The sequence below is a fragment of the Diadema antillarum genome, unplaced genomic scaffold, assembly GCF_040938485.1.
Source record: "Diadema antillarum isolate AM-2024a unplaced genomic scaffold, OU_Dant_1.0 seq00000682_RagTag, whole genome shotgun sequence".
Lineage (NCBI taxonomy): Eukaryota > Metazoa > Echinodermata > Echinoidea > Diadematoida > Diadematidae > Diadema > Diadema antillarum.
Genome location: NW_027271587.1, coordinates 1649592 through 1675287, shown reverse-complemented (window position 1 = coordinate 1675287; position 25696 = coordinate 1649592). Strand labels below are relative to the sequence as shown.

The 25696-nt window shown below is 36.5% G+C and overlaps 1 protein-coding gene across 1 annotated transcript; it reads left to right on the top strand.

Moving 5' to 3' along the window:
- Positions 1 to 1093: 1093 nt before the first annotated feature.
- On the top strand, positions 1094 to 16425 carry LOC139737134 (uncharacterized). The gene is made up of 2 exons (XM_071647812.1): positions 1094 to 1212; positions 14548 to 16425. The coding sequence occupies exon 2, from the start codon at positions 14574 to 14576 to the stop codon at positions 16314 to 16316; it is 1743 nt and encodes a 580-aa protein (XP_071503913.1). The 5' UTR covers positions 1094 to 1212; positions 14548 to 14573; the 3' UTR covers positions 16317 to 16425.
- Positions 16426 to 25696: the final 9271 nt, after the last annotated feature.

Genomic DNA, 25696 nt, shown 5'->3' with positions numbered 1-25696 from the left:
CTTGATATCTATTTACTACACACCGACGCAGAGCTTTCATATTTTGATTTATAAATACACACACAGTATAAGTAGTCCACATGTCGGTGCAATAATATGATATCAATATCATGATTAAAAAACAAACAAACAAACAAACAAACAAACAAACAAACTAGTCCATGCTGATCCCCAACAATTTGTTTTGGCACACAAATTTTGCTCTTTCTCAAGTGTTCTTGCGAATTACTCGAAAATTTGTGTGCTGAAATAAATTGGTGTTGGTCAGCAAGAACTTGGTTTCTGGTTTATTTCATGCAGATACACATGCGTGTGCCTATATTGCTTCCTGTGTGTTCGTGCATTCGTGTTGACTACATAATAATACATGTACTACTAATAATGATAAAAATGATAATACATGTAACAAGAATATAGGTAATCAAATAGTGTTGTCATCCAAATATGTAATATGCTGAGTATAATCATTTATGTCAGATTGGGAAGATGTATTGCACGTATCATATCCACAAATCATTGATTTGTTTTGTTTGTTTTTTAACGGGACTGACTAGAAAATTTAATTTGACTTGTTTATGGGAGAAAAATAAATGATGGCATAAACACACACTTTCTTACCATATCATTGGAGGGAAACAACATAGAGCAAGACATGAGATTGGGAGGGGATGGAAAAAAGGGCAGAACACAGGCAAGGACAGGCGTCTTGAATTTTATACCAAAGCAGATCACGTCTCCGAAGTCAAATAGATCTATCCGAAAGGGAGGTGTGTTTCAATACAGACTATTTTCAGGGAAGAGTGTGAAATAAAAACATAAATGAGTACATGAATCTGAGGTCAACGCTGGATTGGGAAGTACGAGTTTGACAGTTTATGAGTTCAAGTAAATATCAAGGGCTTGGGGCTGCCATACTGTCCGATCAGTGAGTTGACCGTACCGTACTCTCGAGGAGCTGCGGAGGTTTTGCTAAGCAACATGGCGGCGTGTGCACTATGTGTAAGAGTTCTGTGCTCCAAAACTGTTTTGGTGTGACAGCCATTTTGTCTACGATTGAAACGTCGTCAGCACTGAATCCGGGGATTGCGTCAATTTTTTTTGAAATAGAAATTGTCGGCTGGCTGCCCCACGGTCGTTGTTAAGTAATTTCATCGTTGAAACAAACGTCAGTGGGTCAGGGATTGAAGACTGAAGATTTTGCCTCTCTGAAAGGTAATTGCGCGACAAGTTAGATCTTAGACTTTTGCAATTGACATGATAGCCTGGAGGCTGCGTGCTAAGAAACACACGGACTTTGGCATGTGGGATCTACGTATACATGCATGCTAGTATTTTGGACATCGTACCATACTCTCACATTGATCCCTGCCTCTGACCTGATCTTTGGGTATTCAAGGTATTGGCGTTGTTTGTTTATCATACAAACACTGTACACGAGGTCTGAATTTAGACAAGTGAACACATTTAATCAGTGAACTGTGATTTGCCGTGGTACATGCGGTCGTATCTCCGTAATTTTAGTAGGCTTGCCAAGGGCGAAAAAAGGGGTGATCGCTGCATTTTATAGTACAAATGTCCTATTTGGCACACATGTTCCTCTGTACAATTGTAATTTTTTCATCTAAAGAGACAATCTGTATCTATGCAAATAAGCCTTAATTTGCATAATTTATGCAGAAATACATATAAAAATTGTTTAAAAATATATGTGCATCCAGCGAAATACCTGATTTGGTAGAAGTATTCTATAGAGTATGTGGAAACAATTCCTGCAAAAATTGATTTCACACCTATGTAAATAAACATAAAATTTGCATAATTACGCAAGTTATTGTGCAAAAATCTGCATTTTAAAAAGAATTTCTAAACTATTAAGCACTGGATCTTGTAGTACGAAGTTTGAACCTGGGATGGATGTTCCTTGGGTCAAAAGTAGATGATTCATCTGAAGAGACAAACTGTCTCTATGCAAACAACCTGTTATTTGCATAATATGCATATCAATACCTACACATCTATAGATAATCAGAACAAACAAAAAGCCTTAATGAAGCCTGAATGAAACTCCCCTTAAATCTCATCCTAGATAGATATAACCCGTTAGAAACACTTTATGAAACAAATAAGAAAAGAATTTGAATGATTGAACCATCATTACCTGCTAATTTACATAATTACTAAAGAAAGTAAAGTAAAAACATTTTCAAAGTTTTTCTTACAGTCTAAGAACTGCATTTTATGATGAAAACTATGGAAGTAGTATGCATTTCCTTTAGTCAAAAGGAAATGGTTTGTAATATCAAAACACTATTTGTCTATGCAAATACCACCTAATTAGCATATTGTGCATCTTAATACACGAATGTACCAGAAGTCAATGGTCAAGGTCAACTTAAGAAATTGTATCAGTTTACGCAATAACTCAAGACTGGATTATGCAAAATTCACCAAACCTGGTCCAAAGATGACGTATGATGCGGCAAGTGATTAAGCAGTTTTTAAGTAAAATCGGCAAGAGGTCAAAGATCAAAAGGTTCAAGGTCAATGCTAAAATTTCATTATTTTCCCCATATCTATGCAATGTCTGAAGGTACTTTCTTCAAACTTAGTGACTGCATACAATGTACTACCAAAATAAGATTCGCCACAGAGTTTCAGGTCAAGAGGTCAAAGGTCAAAGTTCAGGTGAAAATGTTAAAATTTCACTTTTTTTCTCTGTATCTCGCAAATGGTTCAAGGTGTCTTCATGGAACTTGGTACTGGTAGGGATTTTCTAGGGAATTCAGGGGTCATTTGTCAAAGGTCAGGGGTCAAAATCAAGGTAAATTGGGCCCTCAAAATTTCACTATTTCCCTCATGTTTTTGCAATGCTTGTAGGATTTTTCTTGAAACTTAATAATTATATACATGTATTGCCTAATTGATATTCTCTGGGAAATTTAATGCCAAAATGTCAAAGCTCTAATGAAAGTGCTATATTTCTCTTTTTCTTTCATATCTTGAATGTGAATCAAGGTATCATGAAACTTAGTAAGTACATATTTGTGCATGTTCTACCTGACAGTGATACCTTCGTTGATTATCGAAAAAAAAATGTTAAGCCCTCCCCTCTCAAGTGTTTTTGTTTCCTCTTGATAAGTAGGAAAGGACATGGAATTCAGTGACATGGTATTGTCATCACCATCATTACATTTAATGTATGGGTTTCATGGAAGTTAATTTTGATGCACACATGTATAACCTCTGACATTCTTACCTTTTACATTTTTACCTGTGTATTTCTGTTAATATACATGTAACCTCTGACATCTTTACACTAAACCAGTTAACATAATTATTTTTTTTTTTTGGAAAAAGCTTCAAGATCATGTAGGTCATGATCATCTATACATGTATTAGCTGATATGTGGTGGAATATAACATTCTTTGGACCGCCAGGGAGTTACATTATCCCAAGGGAAAACAATCACAACCAGGGAGAATATGACATTTACGATCCTCGTAAGCAGTAGCCTGTGACGATCTGTTGACAAATCACATCCTAGTAATTGTAAGAGCCATCGAATATACTCTTTTATGGCTATGAACATATTATTTCTGCTTTGATTTATGGTTGAAATTGACTGATTTTAAGTCATAGACTGAGGTTATTTGACTTAAAGTATAGCATCTCCTATATTGTTCACATGACAATTTTTGCATATTATTGCCTTATCAAAATGTTATTGTGTTTAAGTTTCCTAGCACAGTTTCCATGACATAGTAGCTCATAGTATACTGAGTTAACATTTTTTTTTCCAGAAACAGACTCTGTTTCTAACTCAAGCTTGTAAGTTCTTAATGTGTGCAGATACCCTTGCATCCACATAATTTGGACAAGTTTATAATCAGTTTGATGTGAAAAGCCTCTTATTCGCTTGATTGCCCACAAAATACAATGAAAATCAGAATTCACACTTTCACTATGGTAGTGTTTTTTGTAATGATTTTCTAACCATGACATCAGTTGTGTACTGTTTGCAAGGGAAAAACAGTCCTTTTGTAAGCAATATTGTTCCGATTTGCATCTGTTCATATGTTTTGCAGGCCCTACTCTTGCATATTCATATTTAAAGAGTGTCACTATCGATTGCTATTTTTTCCACCCTGCAAAGCATTTATGCAATGAGGGAAAATTGATAGCAAAAATAATTTCAAAGATCAATATGTTTCGAAATTTCACGTCTGGTGTACTTATTTACATAATTTATGCATAAAATGCCTAAGTTAATTAAATAATATGGAAACAATTTATGCAACTGAAAAGTGTTGTTGTGAGAATATTGTCTTATTCTATTAGCTTTTTGGATATTAAGTTCAAAGCGATTAAAGACATGGCACATTAAGGTTTTTTGTTTGTTCTGATTATCTATAGATGTGTAGGTATTGATATGCATATTATGCAAATAACAGGTTGTTTGCATAGAGACAGTTTGTCTCTTAATAATAATAATAATAATAATTGCATTTATATGGCGCTTCATACTGACGTTTCTAAGCGCACTTTGCTACTCATACAAATAGACTAGAAAACACAATAACATTAACAAAATTAACGTTAACAGTAACAAAAGAAGAAGAAAGAAAAGAAAAGAAAAGAAAAATACATGTGATACAATGGTACAATAATTGATAACTGTGTGCGCCTCCAGAAAAAAAAAAACAAAAAAAAACAAAAAAAAATTACAGCTGATTAAACAGGTGAGTTTTAAGAAGAATTTTAAATGATTCGACAGATGAGGCATTCTGAATATAAAGAGGGAGTTTATTCCAAAGAGTGGGAGCAATGGAAGAGAAGGCTCGGTCACCATAACGGGTTTTTGTACGTGAGCCATGAAGTAATTGGAGAGAGGAAGATGAACGGAGGGGTCTGGCAGAAGAGGAGGAGCGGAGAGAGACTAGGTTTTGAAGATATATGGGTGCAAGATTACGTGTGATTTTGTACGTCAGAAGTAGGATCTTGAAAGATCTTCAGATGAATCATTTACTTTTGACCCAAGGAACATCCATCCCAGGTTCAAACTTTGTACTACAAGATCCAGTGCTTAACCCTAACTAGGCCGGGCTATTTAGGTACTAGTAGTTGATAGAGCGGGGGGGGGGGGGGGGGGGGGGGGGCCTCCCAGGCACCCCCCCCCCCCCTCCAGAGCTCGGCCGTCGACCGCGTGATCGCGACAAAAATTGGCACACACATTGCCTATGATGTAATCTAAAATACCATGAAGTTATTTTTTCAAAAAAATCATCATTTATGCTAAATTATGACTATTTGGTATAAATCACAAAATAAAGCTCAAAACAGGCACATCTTTTTTGTGTAAATATTCTTTTTAGTGTTCTTAGCAAATGTAAAGAAAAAAAATTGTGATATCAGAAATAATTCTTAAGTATTTTATTGTTATTTGGAATTTCTTATGTATTTCTTTGTTTTTTCGACCTTATGTTTTTCATTGCTTTTTCGATGAAATTTGTCCACGACATCGCTCCGAAAAAGAAAATATGTTCATTGATTTTAATCAATAAAACACCAAAATAATCATGCTTTTATGAAATTTGCCTGTAAGCACAGTTTGCATTGAAATTGTACACGAATTAACGTTGTTGAGCAATTTTTGGTCTGACATGCATGCACATATTTATGCGTAACTTCGGAACCGCGCGCCCGGGCGTCGCAAATTTGGAGTCAAAAGATGCGGGAGACTCGAAAGAAAAAAGTCATGAAACGTCGCGGCGATAGCTCTTTGCGATTGCGATACATCGCGCGGAACGTCGGGGGGGGGGGGGGCCTCCGAGGCCCCCCCCCCCCCCCCCGGCCTAGTTAGGGTTAATAGTTTAGAAATTCTCTCAAAAATGCATATTTTTGCACAATAACTTGCGTAATTATTCAAATTTTATGTTTATTTACATAGGTATGAAATCAATTTTTGCAGGAATTGTTTCCACTTACTCTATAGATAGTAGAACAGATAAGCCGAAGAATTTTGCAAAATTTGACTAAAGCATGAAACTTTCACCATTGGTAGTACATGCTAAAAGACTTATTTTAAGATCGGGAGGTAAGTCTGAATTGATCTCTTATGACCTCTAGAGGTCAATGACCTCAAAATGTAAGAAATTGATATTTTGCATCATTGGTTAATGATAAATACAGTAACAATCTACTAAAACTTGATTTTAACAATCTACTAAAACTTGATTTTTGTCACGGTGAAATTGTTTTTATGTTCAACAGAGCCTTGACAGGTTTCTACCTTTGACCTCTGATAGCCTCGAGAGGTCAATGACCTCAAAATGTTAGAAAATTGATATTTTGCGTCATTGGTTAATGATTAACACCGTAATGGTGTATTAAAACTAATTTTTGTTACAGTGGAATTGTCCTCATGTTCCACAGAGCCTTGACAGGTTTCTACCTCTGGCCTTTGATGACCTCCAGAGGTCAATGACCTCAAAATGTCAGATAATTGATATTTTAATGCGTCACTTGTTACTGATACACGGTAATTATGTACTAGAAACTCATTTTTGTAAGTGGAATTGCCTCAATGTTCCACAGAGTCTTTGAAACCAGGTTTCTACCTTTGACCTCTGATGTCCTCAGATGACCTATGATGAGGTCAATGACCTCAAAATATCAGAACATTAATATTTGGTGCAATTGGTTGATGATAAACATGATTAAGATGTCATATTCATTTGTATTACTATTGAATTGTTTTTCTATTCCACAGAGCCAGAGAAATTACTCACGTGTCTCTACCTTTGACCTCTGAGGACTGTGACATTTCAATGACCTCAAAATATCAGAATATTGATATTTCATGTATAGTCAATGGTCAACTTATACCCGATGCAGGGATCTCCAGGAATTCTGTAAAGAGGGGGGAGGGCGCAACTAATATTTCTGGTGCCACTTCCAGGTTTTATTTCATTTTTTCATTTTTTATTTTTTCATTTTTTTTAAACAATACTGCAATGTATAATCATGCATTATGCTGTTAGCATTTATGCTATGATAGAAGAATCTTGTCATTCCATGGAACATTTGTCATTACCCTGTGTATTATATCCAACTTTGACCTCTCAGGACAATGAAAGTTTACTGACCTTTTAGATTATCAGAATTTGGGTAGGCTTACCTACATTGATGTTTGGCTTCATTGGTTTAATCATAAATGCTTGATCATGTAGAAATCACGCCTTGACGTTGGATCATCTTGAAAACTTCGACATACTGTGAGGCCCAAGACATGCGTTCCACATGAAGCAATCCTGTGTTTTGCAACTAGCTATTGCCATCGGAGACCTACCCAGGGAATAGATTAGCATTTATAGCAAACCATGGAGAAAGCGGATTGTGCAAAATATTTTGGAGTCTACTCCCATAGAGGGCTCAGCTGGAATTACATCGCCACAGCAGTTTAAAAAGGCTATACTTCAACCAAAGACTCTTTCCAGACGAAGATATCATTAAGTTCAGGTGCTTTGCTACTCCACACTGCTCAGGACTGTCCTGGAATATGCATGAATCATCTGGGATCCATTCACCCAAGCAAACAGCATGATGTGTTAAATGATCCAGAGAAGATATGCACTCTTCAGCTGCAATGACCATCACATGCAAAACAAGCAGTATACAGAAGAAAAAATACAATGGCAATCCCTGTAAGAAAGTACAGCACAGGCGATGATGTTCTGCATGAAGAACTCCAAAATATCTACTCTGCAGGAAGTTGTGGCACCATTGCTGCATTCCTCAAAAAGGGCCAATGACCAGAAATGTCGGGCATCATTTTGCAAGAACACGAAGTAGACGTTCTCCCAAAGACTTTTTTTTTTTAAATCGCTACCATAGGCAACTGTCTCTTGTATCTCTTTAAAACACTTCAGGAGAGAGATACTCAATATTCAGCTCTGCTATTAAAAATACAGATGTCTGTCTTTTTGTTTTTGTTTGCCTGTTGTTGTTGTTGTTGTTGTTTTTTGCTGCATATTGATCTTTGGAGAACTTTTTAACCAATTAAGAAAAGGCTCCATGGAAAAATATTACAAAATTACACAGCATAGTAAAGAAGAAGAAGAGGAAGAAAGAGAAGAGGAAAATAGATCTGCTGTCAATGATGCAAAGCCAGTACCAATCAGTGCCATGGTAGATCTTAGTCGGCACTGCAAAGGTCCGGATGTCTCTGTTGGCAAAGGATAATTTACTACTATTCTAAAGCTCCATGTAAGTCCTTGGGGTGGTTTACATTGTCTGGGCGTAGAGGGTTGGGTTGGGTCTATGAGGATATGATGCTTTTTTTATAACAATTAGGTCTGAGATATCTGTTTTTTATGTAAGTTTTGACCATTGGGCATGGATCTCCTACACATAAGAATGATAATGTGTTAGACCCAGCCACCACCATGTTTTTTTCAACAAATTTTGATGTTACAGTGTAGTTGAGAAAAAAGAAATAACCTCTCATTGTCCTAGATGGAAGTCAAAATTGAACAGTGTGTGGATTGGTCTGCATACAATTTTGGACACACACACACACAAAATGCATTTTTTCCGGTATATTACTTTTATAAACAGGTGGTCATTACAAACCAATGAGACCAGACATCAATATTCTTACATTTCGATGCATATCTTTCAATATCCTCCTGAGGTCAGAGGATAATCGCTAATGTTCATGTGAAATGAGTACACGCCTTTTGAGTTGCTCACTTTTATTACATAGAAATACACACTATGTTCATCATGTCAGTCATTAAGTAATGTGTCAATTTCATTTTCAGTCTTGGATTATTTTTTCTACGTGTACTGTACAAATAAAATCATGGCAAAGTGAACAACTTTCACATCAAAATATAAACGAGAATACTAAAAAAGAAATAGATGTATTAATGTACAAAGCAAATACCCGGTCTACACCATCTTATGGTAAACAGGTGAAGGAAATCACATTATTGATAAACAATTTACTTGACTGGGATAGCGAACACTGAACAATATTGTTTCTTACAATTCTCTCTTCTTTTCAACAAGTGGAATGAAACACATGCACATACTGGGGCATCAGTTTGGAGGAGGGATAGTTGACCCCCACCCCAACAAATTCTGAGATGTGGACCTTTTTTTTTTCTTTTTTTCTTTTAGACAGAAAACTGCACCGGTCTCTACCCTAAGATTCAGTACACTCCTTTTACTGATAATTTCCCAAATATTCCACCATAAATGTGTACACATGATTTTTTATTTTATTTCTATTCTTAATGCAAAGGTTCCCTCGCATGGGAAGGGTTGGGGACAGCCCCTTTCACACCCTTTCTCTCGCTATATCAACCTCCACTCCGTGCATTGATTATGGCTACACATTTGGGGATGGACTTTTTTATTTTTTATTTTTTTGAAAAGGTAGTTCAACCCAGAGTGGCACGAGGTCATTAAATTGAAAACAAGAGAATGCAAAAGTTCCATAATGTAGGAGAGGGATACCTCCACCCACAGTCTTCCCTTGAATCGTCTCCCTCAATCGATGACTGACTTACGACACCTCTCTGATACAAATTTCGAGATATTCCTTCAAAAGTGCATGTGTGCCAGATGGTTGAATCTCATTTTTCATAAGACAGGAGCTTTCTCGAATGGGAGTGGAATACCCTACCCTTTCCAACGCTGCCCTTTCTGGGTTCCCATCCATATAGACATGGTACACTTTGGCGATCCATGATTTTCCAAATATTCCACAAAACGTAAGCATCAGATTCTAAGAATTAAAAAACTTCATCTTTGAGAGCGGGGGGGGGGGGGGGGGTGAGATGCGCCCACACACCATTAACTCCCATATAAGTGATGACGCACACGTCAAACAAGAGCTGCACTAAATCACTGATTTCAGGTCTAAAGCTGCAAAAATCCAATCCCCGACTCATACCTTCCCCCTCCGCTCCACTCCTTTTCACCATGGACTTATGCTTTAATACACATATTTTCCAAGTCCCCCCCCCCCCCCCACCTGAAAACAGATCGACACCCCTGCTCTGTGCAGACAACCGATGTAGATAATTACCTGAAAAGTTCTGCGGAATGAGCCGCCACATTTTTGGGTCACAGAAATGCATGGTTTGTAAGCCCTAACTATTAACTAGAAGATGAGTATCCTCATATTTCATTTGAGGTCTTTGACCTTTTGTGATTTTCATAGGTGAAAGGTAATGGCTCGTTAATAAGCAGGGCCTACGAATGCTCTCTAGAACATCATCTTGTTTACCATTGATGATGCCAAACTATTCTGATATTTTGAGGATATTGACCTCTTGAGATCATCAGAGGAAAGGCAGAAACTCGTCTGTGTGCCTTGGAATATGAAGACAATGTCACTGTAAAACAAATACGCTTGTTTTGTACATCTTTACCATTTTTATCACCAACCTATGATGTCATAGTTCAATATTCTGATATTCTGAGGTCATTGACCTCTCAAGGTCATCAGAGGTCAAAAGGTAGAAACCTGTCTGCTCTTTAGAATATGAAGACAATTTCATTGTAAGAAAAATATGCTTGTTGTGTACATCTTAACAATGTTTACCATTAACCAATGACATCACAGATCAATATTATGATATTTTGAGGTCATTGACCTCTAAAGTCTTCAAAAGTCAAAGGTTCAAATCTGTCAATGCTCTGTGGAGTCAGAAAATGGTTTCCCTGAAGTATAGATGCATGTTAAGTGCATCATAACCACATATATCATTCACAAATGTCTCCAAACATCGATATTCTGGTATTTAAAGTTCATTGACCTCTGGAGGTCATCAGAGGTCAAAGGGAAGGACATGACAATGCTCTGTTGAATCAGAAAATGATTTCTCTGTAGTATAAATGTATGTTTAGTGCAACATAACCACATCTATCATTCACAAATGTCTCCAAACATCAATATTCTGATATCTAAAGTTCATTGACCTCTGGAGGTCATCAGAGGTCAAATCAGACTTACCTCCCGATCTTAAAATAAATCTTATGGTATGTACTAACACTGGTGAAAGTTTCATGCTTTAGTCAAATTTTGCACAATTCACCTGATTTTGAGGGCTTAACCGCTCTACTAAGAATACTTCTAACAAATTAGGTATTTCTGCTGGATGCACATATATTTTTAAATAATTTTTATATGTATTTCTGCATAAGTTATGCAAATTAAGGTTTATTTGCATAGATACAGATTGTCTCTTTAGATGAAAAATTTTTCAATTGCCCTAGGGAACATCTGTGCCAAGTAGGATATTTGTACTAAAAAATGTAGCGTTTGCCTCCTTAGCAAGTCTACTATTTTCGTTGTTCACAAAACACGTCTTATAGTCCATGGGCCAGGCCAGATATTGGTACCACCTGAGGTGGCAAAACCTGTTTGCTGTCATTTTGTTTGTCGGGCATAGATATGCTTATCAAGCTATGATAGCATTTCCAAATGAGTAGCTTAGTCATAATAAATGAATTTTTAACCAATTTCGTCTCGTTTTTATATCCCGATACTTCTGAATCGAGACTAATCGCTATACAAAGAAGAGCACTGTCTTCTGTCATGTCCACAGGTGTTCTGTTGTAAACGCAGTGCGCTTAGTCTTTATTCAAGGTAGCGAAGAGCATATCCAAAGGTTATGATGTCCACAGGTGTTTTGTTGTAAACGCGGTGCGCTTAGTCTTTATTCAAGACAGCAAAGGAAATATCCAAAGGTTATGATACAGTGTATATCCCTTTATCTAAAAAAATAATAATAATAATAATAATAAAGCAATTCGTGCATTTTGCCGTAGTATTTTTTTTCAATTATTCATCCTTTTCCGGTGAAAACGCGAATGCCACGCCAATTTCCATACCTCAACGAAAGATAATGCAAATACAGTGTACCGGTACACTACAATGAATTATAATAGATAATGTTTTAAATCAACATAGTAACTTAGAAAGATAGATCCTGCTTTAAAAGAAAAGAAAAGGCTTGTGAAGCTGCGCCGAGTCTTCACAATATTCACCTTTATGTTTGAAGAAGGTCAGGGGAGATCTTTGTCCCTCGCTCAAACGTGAAGATGAAGCAAAAGCTGCTGCTTAGTGCCGGGAGATACAATCGCATTGCGCGGCAATGGACATTTCTAGTTTGCATACAGCAGGATTAATGTATTCACATAAGTGTTGCTTTTGTCATGTAAAAGTTACATTAATGTCACATTGAATGAGAGAGAGAGAGAGAGAGAGAGAGAGAGAGAGAAGAGAAAGAAAACAAAACAATCATCTACTCCCTAAAAAAAAAAATCGAGTGAAAATGTTCATTTTCTCTCATTTTGGAGTGACCTCAGGGATCACTCGAAGATTTTGAGTGAATATTTTCACTCGATTTTTTTTTACAGAGTACGAAGCATAACATTCTATGTGCCCTTTCAGGGCGTGACGTTATGAACCATGATTTGCCCAATACAAAATGAACAATGAACAACAGAGAAGGAATGAATCCCACTAAGATCAGAGGAGAACAGTATACTGCAGGTGCATCCGCAAAGACTCAGAAATAAACATGATAGATACAACAATGAATAACGAATGAGTTGTTAAGGGTTTCTACATACCGCATCACTGATACTGTGAGATCATCATTTTCTTTACCGCTTTTTTAAATGAATAAATAGACTTGGTGTTACGTAACTCAAATGGAAGTTTATTCCAAATATATGTCGTATGGATTTGTGTGCTAAAATTTATATTTACATGTGAATGCCGCTATTAGGGTCGGATTATGTCACTTAAAGTACGTTGATGTTATGTTGATCTTGAAAAGCCCAAAGGTATAAGGGGCTCCCTGGGGAGGTGAGACGAACATCTCCCTTTTTATACTATACATCCGTTGCTGAGGTTCTTATCCGATGATCTCCAAATTTCAAACAAAATATGATTTATTTGTGTTGACCCATTCTGGTTATCACTGCAACCAGCATACAAAATCAAGTTGTGAATAATTTTTAGTGCTTTCCCAAAAATGTATGATTGGGAAAAGTCTCTAGCATGGCTCGATATAATTTCTTCACATGAAATATGATAAGATAAGGTTTGTTTTTCTATGCATTTATTTTTTTACATTTTCCGAGGTAATATTTGTCCTAAATAATACTATTTTATAGCAGCATCTCCATAACATTTGTGGTAGCGCCTGCTAATCTGCTTCAAAGCAATACATATGTACAGTCAGAACCACAACAAAGAATATTTTAAGGAAATATTCATTAATTATTATAGCGGTTACAGCACCCTCTTTAATTTTGTCTTTATTTCGTATGTGATAAACACCACTTTCTTGCAAAATTTGGCCCTTTAAATGCACTAAAATTATCAAAACAAGGCTCAAAACAGGGAGGTGGGCACTAGCTCCCTGCTCAAAATATGTTCTTTTGTCTTTATAGATTTGAAATAACAGCACAATTTGATTCTGTTTTACCTCGCATGCCCAATTCATGATTTAGAATAAAGTATACAGTTGAATATTATTTTGATTTTTTTTTCTTTGTTTTTAACGTATTTTGACTGATTGCACCCCGATCCGGCGTTTTGGTGAAATTTTGATGGTGTCATTATTTAGAGCATCATTATATTATGCTGAATATATGTGCCAAATTTCAGAGGAATTGGTTGAAAAATCTTGAAACTATCAAAGGTCACACTCTGCCTGACTTTGGTCACAGAGCGTCAAAAACTATTTGGTATTGGTCGGGTTAATGGCTGAAATTTATGACTAAGCTACTACTCTGGAAATGCTATCATAGCAAAATATAATCCTTAGATATATGCCATTTCAAAATGCACAATTAGAACTTGCCACCTCAGGTGGTACCAATAACCCATTTTTCGGGTCTTAGCCCATGGACTATTATGAGTTTGTTCTGTTTATACCTTTGGGAAGTATAGTATTGCCTGTTGGGATTTTATCCTTAAATGCTCCCTTAAAACCAAGATGGGGCTAATGCTTTGATTCTTGATTTTTATTATTCAAGGCCGCGGAACGCTATTCAGGTTGGTGTCCGTGGAGGGGGGGGGGGGAGCTGTAGATTGGTAGACGGAAACACCTTTGAGAGCAGAACTTTCGAAAATTGAGTCATGGGCGTTGCGATTTTTACCCCGATTTTTTTAGATTTTTTTTTTTTTGAGAGAGAGTAAAATAAAAGGTGGGTGTGCGTGAGGCCCCGCCCCATCCTCTTGTTCCGCGACCCCTGTTATCACACGAAAACAAGAGGACTATAGTTTTCTTCATTTTTTTCATGAAGGAAGCTCTATGAAAGATTTGTTTGTGCGAAACAAATAAAGAAAAGTTTCTGAGATTTTGTTTGGCTTGTGTGAACCAGTATATAATGATATATATTACTTTTCAATTTTCACAGCATCTGGGCCTATAGGTACCCTTTCTAAGGGTTTCAGAGTTAGTGGTCAGGAGTATTTATGATATTCTGTTGTTGTTGTTTTTTTCCACTGGCAGCGTCACTCCTGCACCATTCGTCTAACATGGCAACCAACTTCCGCAATGACGATGACACTGACTGTGAAGGATGTCACATCAAGACCAAGTCACACATCACTTACCGCCGAGAGGTTCATGAAAGGCTTTGTGACGACTGTGCCCGAGAACGAGAAGAATCCATCAAGGAGGTGGTGAGAAGGGTTAAATACTTCTGTGGCAAACACAATAATGATGAAGCCAAGCTTTATTGCAAGGATCATGAAATTCCTGTTTGCGACACGTGCGCCTTCGACCCCAATCATAAAGCTTGTCAGATGCATGACATTCATGAAGTTAAAACTGAGAAACAGAGTCAGGTAAGGGATCTGTTGCATCAAGGGCAGGCGAAGAAAGAAAACATTGCATGCCAGGAAGAAGACGTTGGTCAGCACCTCTCAAATATAAACATTCACCTTGAGATGATCGAAAGGCAGGTCAAGGAGAAAGAAGATGAAGAAAGAAAGAAAATCCAAGATAAACTGGATAAGGAAACGGCCAGGATCAATAGAGAGGCGGACGAAAATATCAGAAAAATTAATGAACAAAGAAAGAAGCGTCTTCAGCAAGCCACCAATGCTGCCAACCAAGCCAACCATAAAGGGCAGAACAATGCGGAGTCACTCATACATGAACTCAGAAAAATCAAAGGTATTATTGAAAAGTACACAGTTAAGCTGCAATCTGAGCTCCAAGGCAAGAGAGTCGAAATTAGTGGTGCCATAAAGAAAGCTGAGGATCTAATCATCGAAGAGGAACGACTTCTACGTGACGTCTCTGACGTCACTAGCTTGTTAAATCACTGTATTAAGACTAACGTCAATCTGGAGAACATAAGTCAGATCAGACAGAAGGTCGAGAGAATCAAATTCCAGAAAAAACAAGGACTTGAGATTGGTAAACTTGATGGAATGGATGATGAGGAGTGTGTCCTGCATGATGCATGGAAACAACCTGTAGGTACGAAGTTCCTAGGATTGATATGCAAACACGAAGTAATGCTGAATCGCGGCAATTCTCTGTTTGTCGCCAATACAAAGTCTAGAACAATAACCCCTGTGAAGATTCCAGGAATAGATCAAGTGAAATACTTAAGTATAGCCCGACTAGACGAAGACAGACTTGTCGCCGGGCCTGAGGACGGCAGTCTCAGGATACTTTATCGTCATTCGACTTATCGTGACCACAACGTCGAGATCACATGGCGTCACGTGAGAACAATCCTCACCAAATGCGGACCATATATGTTTCTCAGTGTTACCAAGAATGGTTTGATTCTAGCAGCTCTGAAGTATGGTTCTACCATAGATGTTTATGACCCTGAAAATGGAAAACTTGTGCAAAAAGTTGGATTGAGAGAAGGTATTGAGATATGTGGATTGTCATCTCTGTCGTCTGGATCAATCGTTGTAATGCCCATGATAGGATCGAATAAGGTCCTCTATGTACTTGATCAGGTCATGTCCACTATTCGTCTCCCCCCTTTCTCCGTCATGTTCTCATATAGGTGCAGCATTGCCATTGATGAGTCAGATGACATCTATTTCATGCATTATGACATCGCCAAAAGACTCTATGTAGTGGATGTTCTCTCAACCACAGGCGCGATGATATCTGAAGCCATAATAGAATGCCCTGAGCCTCCACTGCTAGCCATGGCATTACCGAAACGGTTGACTGTATTTCATGACTTGACTATTTACAGCTACGAAAGGAAATCATTTATGGACTTCGTGAATGCGCTTAAATAATTCTTTCTCCTTCACTTTGTCGGCATCATTACCATTCGGATTGGTTTAAAGTAAAATATGAATCAGAGTAAAGTAAGTCAAACGGAACGGGGGAAATCTCATCAAATTGGAAAAGGATAAACTGAGGTTCATTTCATTCACATACTATACTTTGATATCATGCATATAACATGAAGAGTCGATGATGTCATCATGTCACAACTTTCCCATTAAGTTTTTATGCCTCCGCCAACGAAGTGGCCGGAGGCATTATGTTTTCGGGTCGTCCGTCCGTCCGTCCGTCCGTCCGTACGTACGTACGTACGTCCGTCCCGTTTTGTTTTTGTCGATATCTCAAGAACCGTGTGGTGGTTTTACATCAAACTTGGTATGATGGTATATCCTGGGGGGACAATACTTTGTTTGGATTTTAGGGTCACGGGGTCAAAGGTCAAAGGTCCAGGTTATTTTGTGAAAAAAAAGGTTGAAAATTCATGTTTTTCTCCATATCTCGCAAATGGTTCAAGGTATCTTCATGGAACTTAGTATATATTATGCTTGTTCCAATGGGCAGTGATTATCTAGGGAAGTTGAGGTCATTGTTCAAAGGTCAGGGGGTCAAAGGTCAAGGTCAACTCCTCAAAATATCACTACTTTCCTTATATTTATGCAATGCCTGAAGGTGTTTTTTTTTTGTTTTGTTAACTTGATGTATGCATCAACATGTATTACCCGATATATATTCTGTGGGAAGTTTCTTGCCAAAAGGTCAAAGGTCAAGTGAAAGTGTTGAATTGCACTTTTTCCTCCATATCTCAAAAGTAACTCAAGGTATCATCATGAAACTTACATATTTATGCATGTTCAACCTAACAGTGATTCTCTTTGGAACTGTGAGGTCAAAGGTCAAAGGCCAGGTTTAGATAATGCTATTTTCCCATTTGATACTGAAATTATATATTTTTTCAATACCTTGAAAATTACTCAATGCATAAACTTATAAAAGGGTCAAAAGTCAAGTAAAAATCATCAATTCCCCAAATACCTGCACTTTAATCATTCATCCAATTGAACCTAGTTCTAGGTAAGTGAACATTCAGCACATTTGTGGCAAACCTGTCATTTTAATATTTTGCCAATTGTGTGAAACTGTCATCACACATTGTCAAGACATTGTACTATAGACATATTTGGAGAACCATGCATTATGGCGGAGGCATATCAGTCGCCGTAGCGATATATCTAGTTTTATTTTTTTTATTTTTTTTACACAAGAGACTTCTGAGGTGAATACCATCATCTCCTGTAGTGTGGTTGTAATGAAATATCACTGTTTAGGAAATCACGTCAAACTTAAAATCCTGCATTACAGCATACCTTTACATTTTAGATATGCCCGATTAGATGAAATCGCCATTATTCTGTTTGTCTGATTTTACTACGTTTGTTCCTTTAATCTCCAACATTGTTCAGTGTTCCACGTTTTTGTCTTACGTGCTTGCTCTCAGGTATTAAGAAAGAATAGCCAGCAGGGCTTAAAACATCATTAAAAAGTCAAAATCAAATGAATAAGAATACAGAGCTTATCAATAACGCTTACCTCTGCTGTGGTCACTTCACCCTTGTCAGGCCTAGGCTAGGCAGTTGCTGACATTTCAAGCAAGAATGCACTTTTTCAACAGAATTATAGTTATACACAGGCACTTGTAAGTGATTAGTTTTATTTTGGTAATCCTTTTAGTTCATCTTTATTTCCAAACTTTGAAGTGGCTCCGGTTAAGCGCTAAATTGTATTCTGTTAGGGAAATGAACAAAAAGAAATACTGTCAGGAATAGAACGTGAGTCGAGAGGGATTTGACTGCTAAGTTTGAAGTCTTTTGCTGACTTTATGGAACACAAATTTTTATACATCTGAAGATTATGATAAATGTATGAAGATCCCGAACCTATACTTAATAAACTGTTCCCCAGTGCTGAGTTTGCAGGTTTAAAAGTGAGCAGTCTTCAAAAAAGCTAATGAAATTTTGACAGTCCTCTCAAAAGCAAAATAGAACAAACGAAAAACAAAAACAAAACAAAACAAAAACAACATCGAAGAGGATGACGTGATTTCACAAATGAGATTGTGTGCCGGAAGAAACATGGCGCCGTCCTTTACAGGGCTCACAAGGGTAAATAATTCCCCATAGAGACGTGTGTTAAAATTCAAAATTCAAAAATTCTGAAAAATAGCTGGGAGAAATGAAGTCGATCCTAAATTATCCCAAGATCGATTTAGATTTATAGTATGCTGCGTTTTTCTTAAATGATACTCTAAATTAGAGTCATTGGTATAAAAAAAAAAATGGACAAAGGATTTTTTTCTGTAAATTTTGATACAATGTATCAATGTGAAGTGAATTCAGAAATTATTCAATATAACTGAACAGTAAAGTTAATGACAAGTCATAATTCAAGTCGATCTTAGCAGCCTTTATGATCGAATTAAATCTAGCAATAGCTAGATAGCACATCAACTGGCTAGTGGTCGAGCTGCCCTCCGATATTCCCTTGCGATGCACATGATTACAAATCAAGATGGTTGTAATTATTCCTTTAGTACAGCTTCTTTGATTAATAAATTATTGGTATTTATCTAGCAGAAGACGAATAAATGTCATGTACACCCTATGCTGTTTGTAGCATATCTTCTAAAGTATTGCGTGTATTGATAATCAGTAGGGTTTCTGACGTGACGAGCGTCTGGTCTGTAGAGTCTATAAGGTATTAATATAGTTATATAATAGCATAGACTGTCATAATAGGAGTAAGTAGTGGTGGTAGTAATTTTGTTCTGTGCGTGCAATGTGTTGTGTCATTGTGAGGGTTAAACGCATAATTTACCATTTGCAGATGAAACAAAGCACAAATGCTGGGTTTTTCAAAAACCCAGCATTAGTGCTTTAAAATAGTTCTACAATGTGAGTTAGGGATAGAAACAACCACTGTTAAATTTTGAATCGGTAAAATCGATGTTCAGTATTGTTGAATATACAAAATGTGAACAATAGTTGTAAATAAAAATTTCCCAAACTAAACCGTCTACAGTTATGGTTTATTGAGAAAAATACAGATATCTTATATTTTAGGCTTTATTGTGAAAATTTTATACGATAAGATGTTTTGTGGTACAAAAGATCTACACATATGCATTAAATGTTATATCTTGTGTGTTTTTTTTAAAATAATTGTTCCCAAAGGTAAACAGTCAATGACAGTGATGACTAGAAATGTCATCAAATCCCTCGGATAAGACATAGAATGGCGGTTCCGTGTGTGAGGGAGTCACAACTCGTGCACGTAAAGATCCCGCTTCATTTATTTATCGCAAAGAGCATGCTGTTTAACCCGGAGAAGTGGTCGCGCCTTATACGTCCAACTGGACCCCATGGAAGACCAGCTATTGCAGCTGAATATGGGCTATCCGGCCATCTTCTCAGATGGAAATGAAACAAACAAATGACCATACTTTGTAGTTTCATGATTTGGACTGACAGGATTGATCGATTCTAAAAGCAAACACAGGGTGTCATTTGCAACATTGACGTTAAAAGCAGCTTGACTCTTTAGCACACAATTGCAGATAGGCAGTATCTATTTTGTCATGAGCATGTATGTGTGGACTACCCCCTCATCCCCCTCCCCAGAAAAACATTGAAATTCATGAAAAAATATTCATATGAAATTACAAATTTCACATTTTGATTATCCAAAGTAGCTACATGCATGACTATAATTGCCGATTGAGACATTTTGATGAAGAGAGTAGTTTATTTCCTGCAAAATTAGCAAATACAAGATACGTAGTCCACATATGAGATGAAGAAGAAACTCAAAGATGTCTATGTAGGGGAGAGTCGCCCCACTGTAGTGTGATAACACTGTGTACATACAACCTACGGCCACTGATACCCATTAATATTATCCATGCGTATACTTTGATACATGTAGATGAGTCTATGTGGTTAATGTGACGGCTATTAATTACAATGGAGTCATTCTGTTGCTGTTTATTATGAAGACATACATGTTCACGTACACCGTGCTGAATGTTGTTTCTTAACTACATGTTCTAGGGAGTGCAGAATGCCATGGATTTGCAGTGTAATATTGATCGAATGTGTGTCTGGTGTTTCCTTTGATTGACTAATTGTAAAAATTCAAATTATCATTAGTGCTTCAAAGATTTTGACACACTTTTATGTGCCTTGATGATAAGATTCTCCTTTAAAGGGGACTGAGAGTATAATAAACATGTGGATTGAGTAAATTTGGTAATATTAGTATAACATATCAGCGAAAGTTTGAGTCAAATTTGAGAGTCCGTTCAAAAGTTATGAATTCTTAAACTTTGATGCAGTCATCGCTGGATGAGGAACTACTACAGCTTTTGACATCGAAAAACAATTCGGACAAAGAAAATATGAATAAGATTCAACAAAACTTCATATCTTTTAAAGTAGGCCCAAATACATTCCCTCGACTTGTAACTGACATAATATGTTAAAGGTAATATTATTTCCCTGCTTTTTTGAAAGAGGTACGGCAAGGGCTCTTTCATTATGAAAGAAAAGTGAAAATAATTTGATTTTTTTTTTCAAATAAATTTTCTATGTATCGTTCTTCACAATCTGACGTCACATACTTCAGTAGACTTCTCATCATGAGATTGAACTAAAACTTTCAAAATCAATAACTTTTGAACGAATTGTTCGATTTCTCTCACACTTTTACTGCTGTGCTACTAATATTGCTTCATTCACTTAATCTACTTCATGCCCGTTTGGATGTTATTCTCCTTTAACAAATCATCTCATTCTTTTCTATAATTTTAAGATTCTTTCTTTACTGCACTTTTTTTTAGAAGTGATGATACTCATTTGTACATGTACGTTTGTACATGTAGACCTACATGTTGTGAGGCCCAAAGTAATATTGCAAATTTGGATAAGCTATATGTTTCTTCATAAATTTTGTGTACAAATTCATAGATGAAACTTTTTCAACGCTTTTGAACCAAGCCTCAGTCCTCAGTTCGACTGTGTATGAAGAAGACACACTGATCATTTACTGGAATATTCCTGTTAATTCATATGTGTAAAGGTTTTATGTGTTTGAATGCTGTTTTTGGTAGAAGTACTGACATTTCAAAATCTATATAGGCATGAACAAAACATGATAAACATGTTAATGTATGTATTTACTTTTGTACATTTAGAAACTTGTTTCTTTTTTTAAATTTCAATGCACAGTTGGATAGAAAAAAAGTTATTGTGTGATTAAACTGATCATAAGCTATAGGCTGAATAATTATAGCACATATCTGGCATGAAATGATTGAAGATTATGTATTGTCTTGGTACTTTTACAATTACATTGTACCATTAAATAGATTTATTGATGTTATTGCACATTATGTTTATCCTGCATATGAAATTAGTATTTATGTATATTATGCATGCAACTAATACTCTGACATTGCTAGTCATTCACTTTGACGATATCACACTTTTTTTCTCTCATTGCGTATACATATTATATGAAATACTCAAATACGTTAAATAATTCGAACATTGTGGCCGGTTTCACCAAATTTGGGAAAAAGTTTATTGCATTCATACAATCTGCTTTGATGTTATTGCATGATAACATGAAGAGCCGATGACGTCATTACGTCACAACTGTTTCATTATTTACACTTGTGAGGTGAATACCGATACTATGACCATGATAACCTCCTGTTTATAATGTGATTGCAATGAATAGTACTGTTTCTGGAATTCACAAACCTATATTCCAATCATTTCTCTTTATGACCGATAAGAAGAAACCCTAACAATTCTGTTTGTCTGGTTTTACTTTATTATTCCAGACAACTTCGACATTATTGTACATGTATATGCACTGCTACGTGGTCCGTAGATATGAAAGAAACAATATTGTTAGTCAGAGGATTTCAACAAGCGATATCGTTTGATAAAGAATGTTTATGCGCTTGCCTCTGCTGGTCATTTTACCCTTATCTAGCATTGGCTATATTGTTATGCCTCTTAAACAGCATATAAGTGATTTTCATTTCCGAACTTCAAAGTGGCTTTGGTTCAACGCGGCACTGCTGTCCAAAGGGATAATTAGTCATGATGAGATTTCTGTTGCTGAGAATGTTTCTGTAGTTAAGATTCCCCTTTCTGCCCATCCCAATACTGTGTGCACAAAATGAGTAGCATTCATCTATAGTGTCACAGTCAATGAGAGTGTGCACGCACGCGAGCAATGAAAGTCGGATATTGTCAGTGTTTTTGTTAGGTTTTTTTGTGCATTAGTCTTTTAATAAAGTGTAGTTTATTAATTCTATATATAGTTACACAGTCCAACATTGTTTACGTACGCACTTAAGTTTAGGTCTTTGTTCTCCTGCGTACCTGCATTTATTGTTCGTCCTTTCCACGTTTCTCTTTGTCTCCTTTTTCTCTATCTCTTCTAAAGGAGGTATTCTACACAAGCTATTAGTTTATCAGTGAGTTCCTGCCAATATAACTTTAAAAAAAAGATCTCCTGAATTGCATTCACATGTTAGTTTTCCTCTCTCGCCATCACCATTTTGTCATGTTGAATGCCATGTAACTTCAGATTGAATTCTTGGGGTTGTGATATCCGCCTACAGATATAATTTGAGTAAATTTAGATATTGAACCCCTCAGAATAACTCGTTTCCATTGCATTTTGTGAACGGATTTATAGTCTTAGAATTACTCGTTAAGTCTTAGTCACGGGAATTCTCATGAGTGGATGTTACTGTGGTAACACTTGAATATCCGGAAACTAACATGCAATCATGTTAAAAGAAAATAAAACATTGTCAAACAGAATAGAAGTGTCTCAGAATATGTCTATTTCAAGTTTAAACTTTGTGTGCCATCAAAATCTTAGCCAGGCAAAGTCATATTCATTCTGCAATATGGTGGTTGCTTCGTGCATCATGGTGGTTGCTTCGAAGACATCGTAGATTATAGTGCTCTTTGAGGAAATGAAAGCTTTCTATATCAAAACATATAAACACAAACGACTAAGAAGACAAAGTAGACAAAGTTCTCACACTGACTCTTTACAATTTAGATGTATATTCATCGTAAGGTAAAGGTCATGCCTAACAGGACAGCTGCTATGGCTATACACCATGGCGGAATAGTTTTCAGTAGGTAGATATGGTTGGCTTACATATCAATAGAAATTGCGTGTACTGATACATTTTTAATGTTACCTCTCCCCTCTGACTCTATATTATCCAATCTGGTTTTTATATTCCTTGAAAAGAGAAATCGCAATTGCGCCTCTGCGAAATGCAACAACACAAACGTTTACAATGCATACACATTGTAAACGTCAAATTTGTAAGCATCAAATTTACTTCCATTAGCCATATTTATAGTTATCCAAAATCAGGATCACCTATTGGCAATAGCCAATGCCATGGTACTAATAATTGGTACCTGAACTGTCTTGTAATGTGCCCTGCATAGAACAGGTTAAGTAGACATAAGTTGTTTTATTCGATTCAGCCTTAGTATATATGTTTTCCTTAATTTTTTTTAAATAATGTATAATGGTACGTATCTCCTTATGAATCAATAGTAACGTTACGCGCAATAGACAGCTGCATGTCATTGAAAGTTACAAAAACAATTATATATATATATATATATATATATATATATATATATCTATGTGTGAGTGTGTGTATATATGTATATACATTCGCATCGAAGTTAAATGATCATCATTTACCAATATCCACCTAAAGGATAATAGAGTATTTAAACATGTCTGGATTTGTATTTAGTTATCTTTTTTTTTTGGGTGGTGGTGGTGATGGTCATACTTCCTTATTTCATCAAAGGACTTAATTTCTGCGCTTTCAGTTAATACAGTTAATATACAGTTAATATACTTCACTAAATTGCAGACAGAAACAAACTAAGTAATTAGGTACTGTATAGCGATGATAGCGCTTAATATAGAAACATGTTGATCTTGCGTTGTAAAGGAACATAGATATTGGTAAAAACAGCTACAGAAAGCACAGATGGCCGCCAAAGCTTTAAGGAATGGTCGGCCTTCATTAATACACAATGACGTGCACGAGGGCTGTAGGGTTTATAGATGAGGTTTTTGATTGTACACGTGTAGTTAAGTGCTAATGTGGCGCTAGATTATGAATACAAAAGTACTAGTGGTGATGCGCTGGGGCATTTGCTATAAAGTAAAGATTATGTAACAATGTATGACCACATCAGTCCTAATAAGTCTAATCAATCAAATTATACTGCGACAAAATGTATAAATTAAGATTGGTTTACACGACAAAAACGACAGTTTTACATATAAACCATTAAGATACTTTGTTCAATTCCATATTAAGGATATCAATATTTATGAACCAATCTTTTTTTCTTCCTTTTGAGGTACCGGAGTAAAACACATTAGTATCATTAGCAAATAAAGTGAAATTCATAAAAGAGCATGATATAAAAGATGGACTTCCAGTCGTATTACAATGTTTTCCATAAGCAATCTCACTTTTAAAAACATTTGTTTGACGGTGTATCTACTCGGAGTATATTTGGTTTTAAACAGTATTTTTGTCTCTGTTTTTTGTGTTTTAGTATAGATTCCCTGATAATAGGTACTGAGGTCCTTGTATCGTAAAATACATTGTTACTATAGAGTAGAAATGTCAAGTTGGTGACAAATTTGACCATGTGTTTTCAAGAAGAAAAACAAAGTAGGAAAATGTAAAAATTAGGCCCGGATACGGTCACGAATCGACATTAAACTGCCTTCACCAGTTTGTACTCATAGCGCTGACTCGGGTAATCACTTCTGCTTCTAAAGAAGAAGATTTTTTTTTTAAAGATTCCATTATTTTGAGGCTTTGCTTCAACCCCCACGCCCCCCCCCCCCCCCCCCCCCCCCATTGTGCTCCAGGGATCCTCCCAAGTTGGGAATTATTTCCATTACTTTGTACTAATATATTTTCACTCTACAGATAACACCTGTCCAGTTCGGTGAAAATCTAACTATGCTCTTTCAAGAAGTAGATGAAAATGTGAAAATTGGCCCCAACTTGAACCCCACCCCCCCCCCATTCCCCGGATATGCCTTGAACAAACTTGAACGAACTGCAGCTACCAATCAAGCGTATTCATAGCACCAACTCAGCATATCACTAAAGGTTTGAGAGAAGATGATTTGTAAAAAAAAAATGCCTTAATTTGGGGGTTCGTCAGTCCCTCCACCCGCTATCTCCAAGACGACATAGTGCCCATTCGACAATTTAAGATCCCATCCCCTTAGGGATGCT

Excerpts from the sequence above, each read along its gene's own strand:
- LOC139737134 (XM_071647812.1), top strand. The coding sequence starts at position 14,574 with ATGGCAACCAACTTCCGCAATGACGATGACACTGACTGTGAAGGATGT.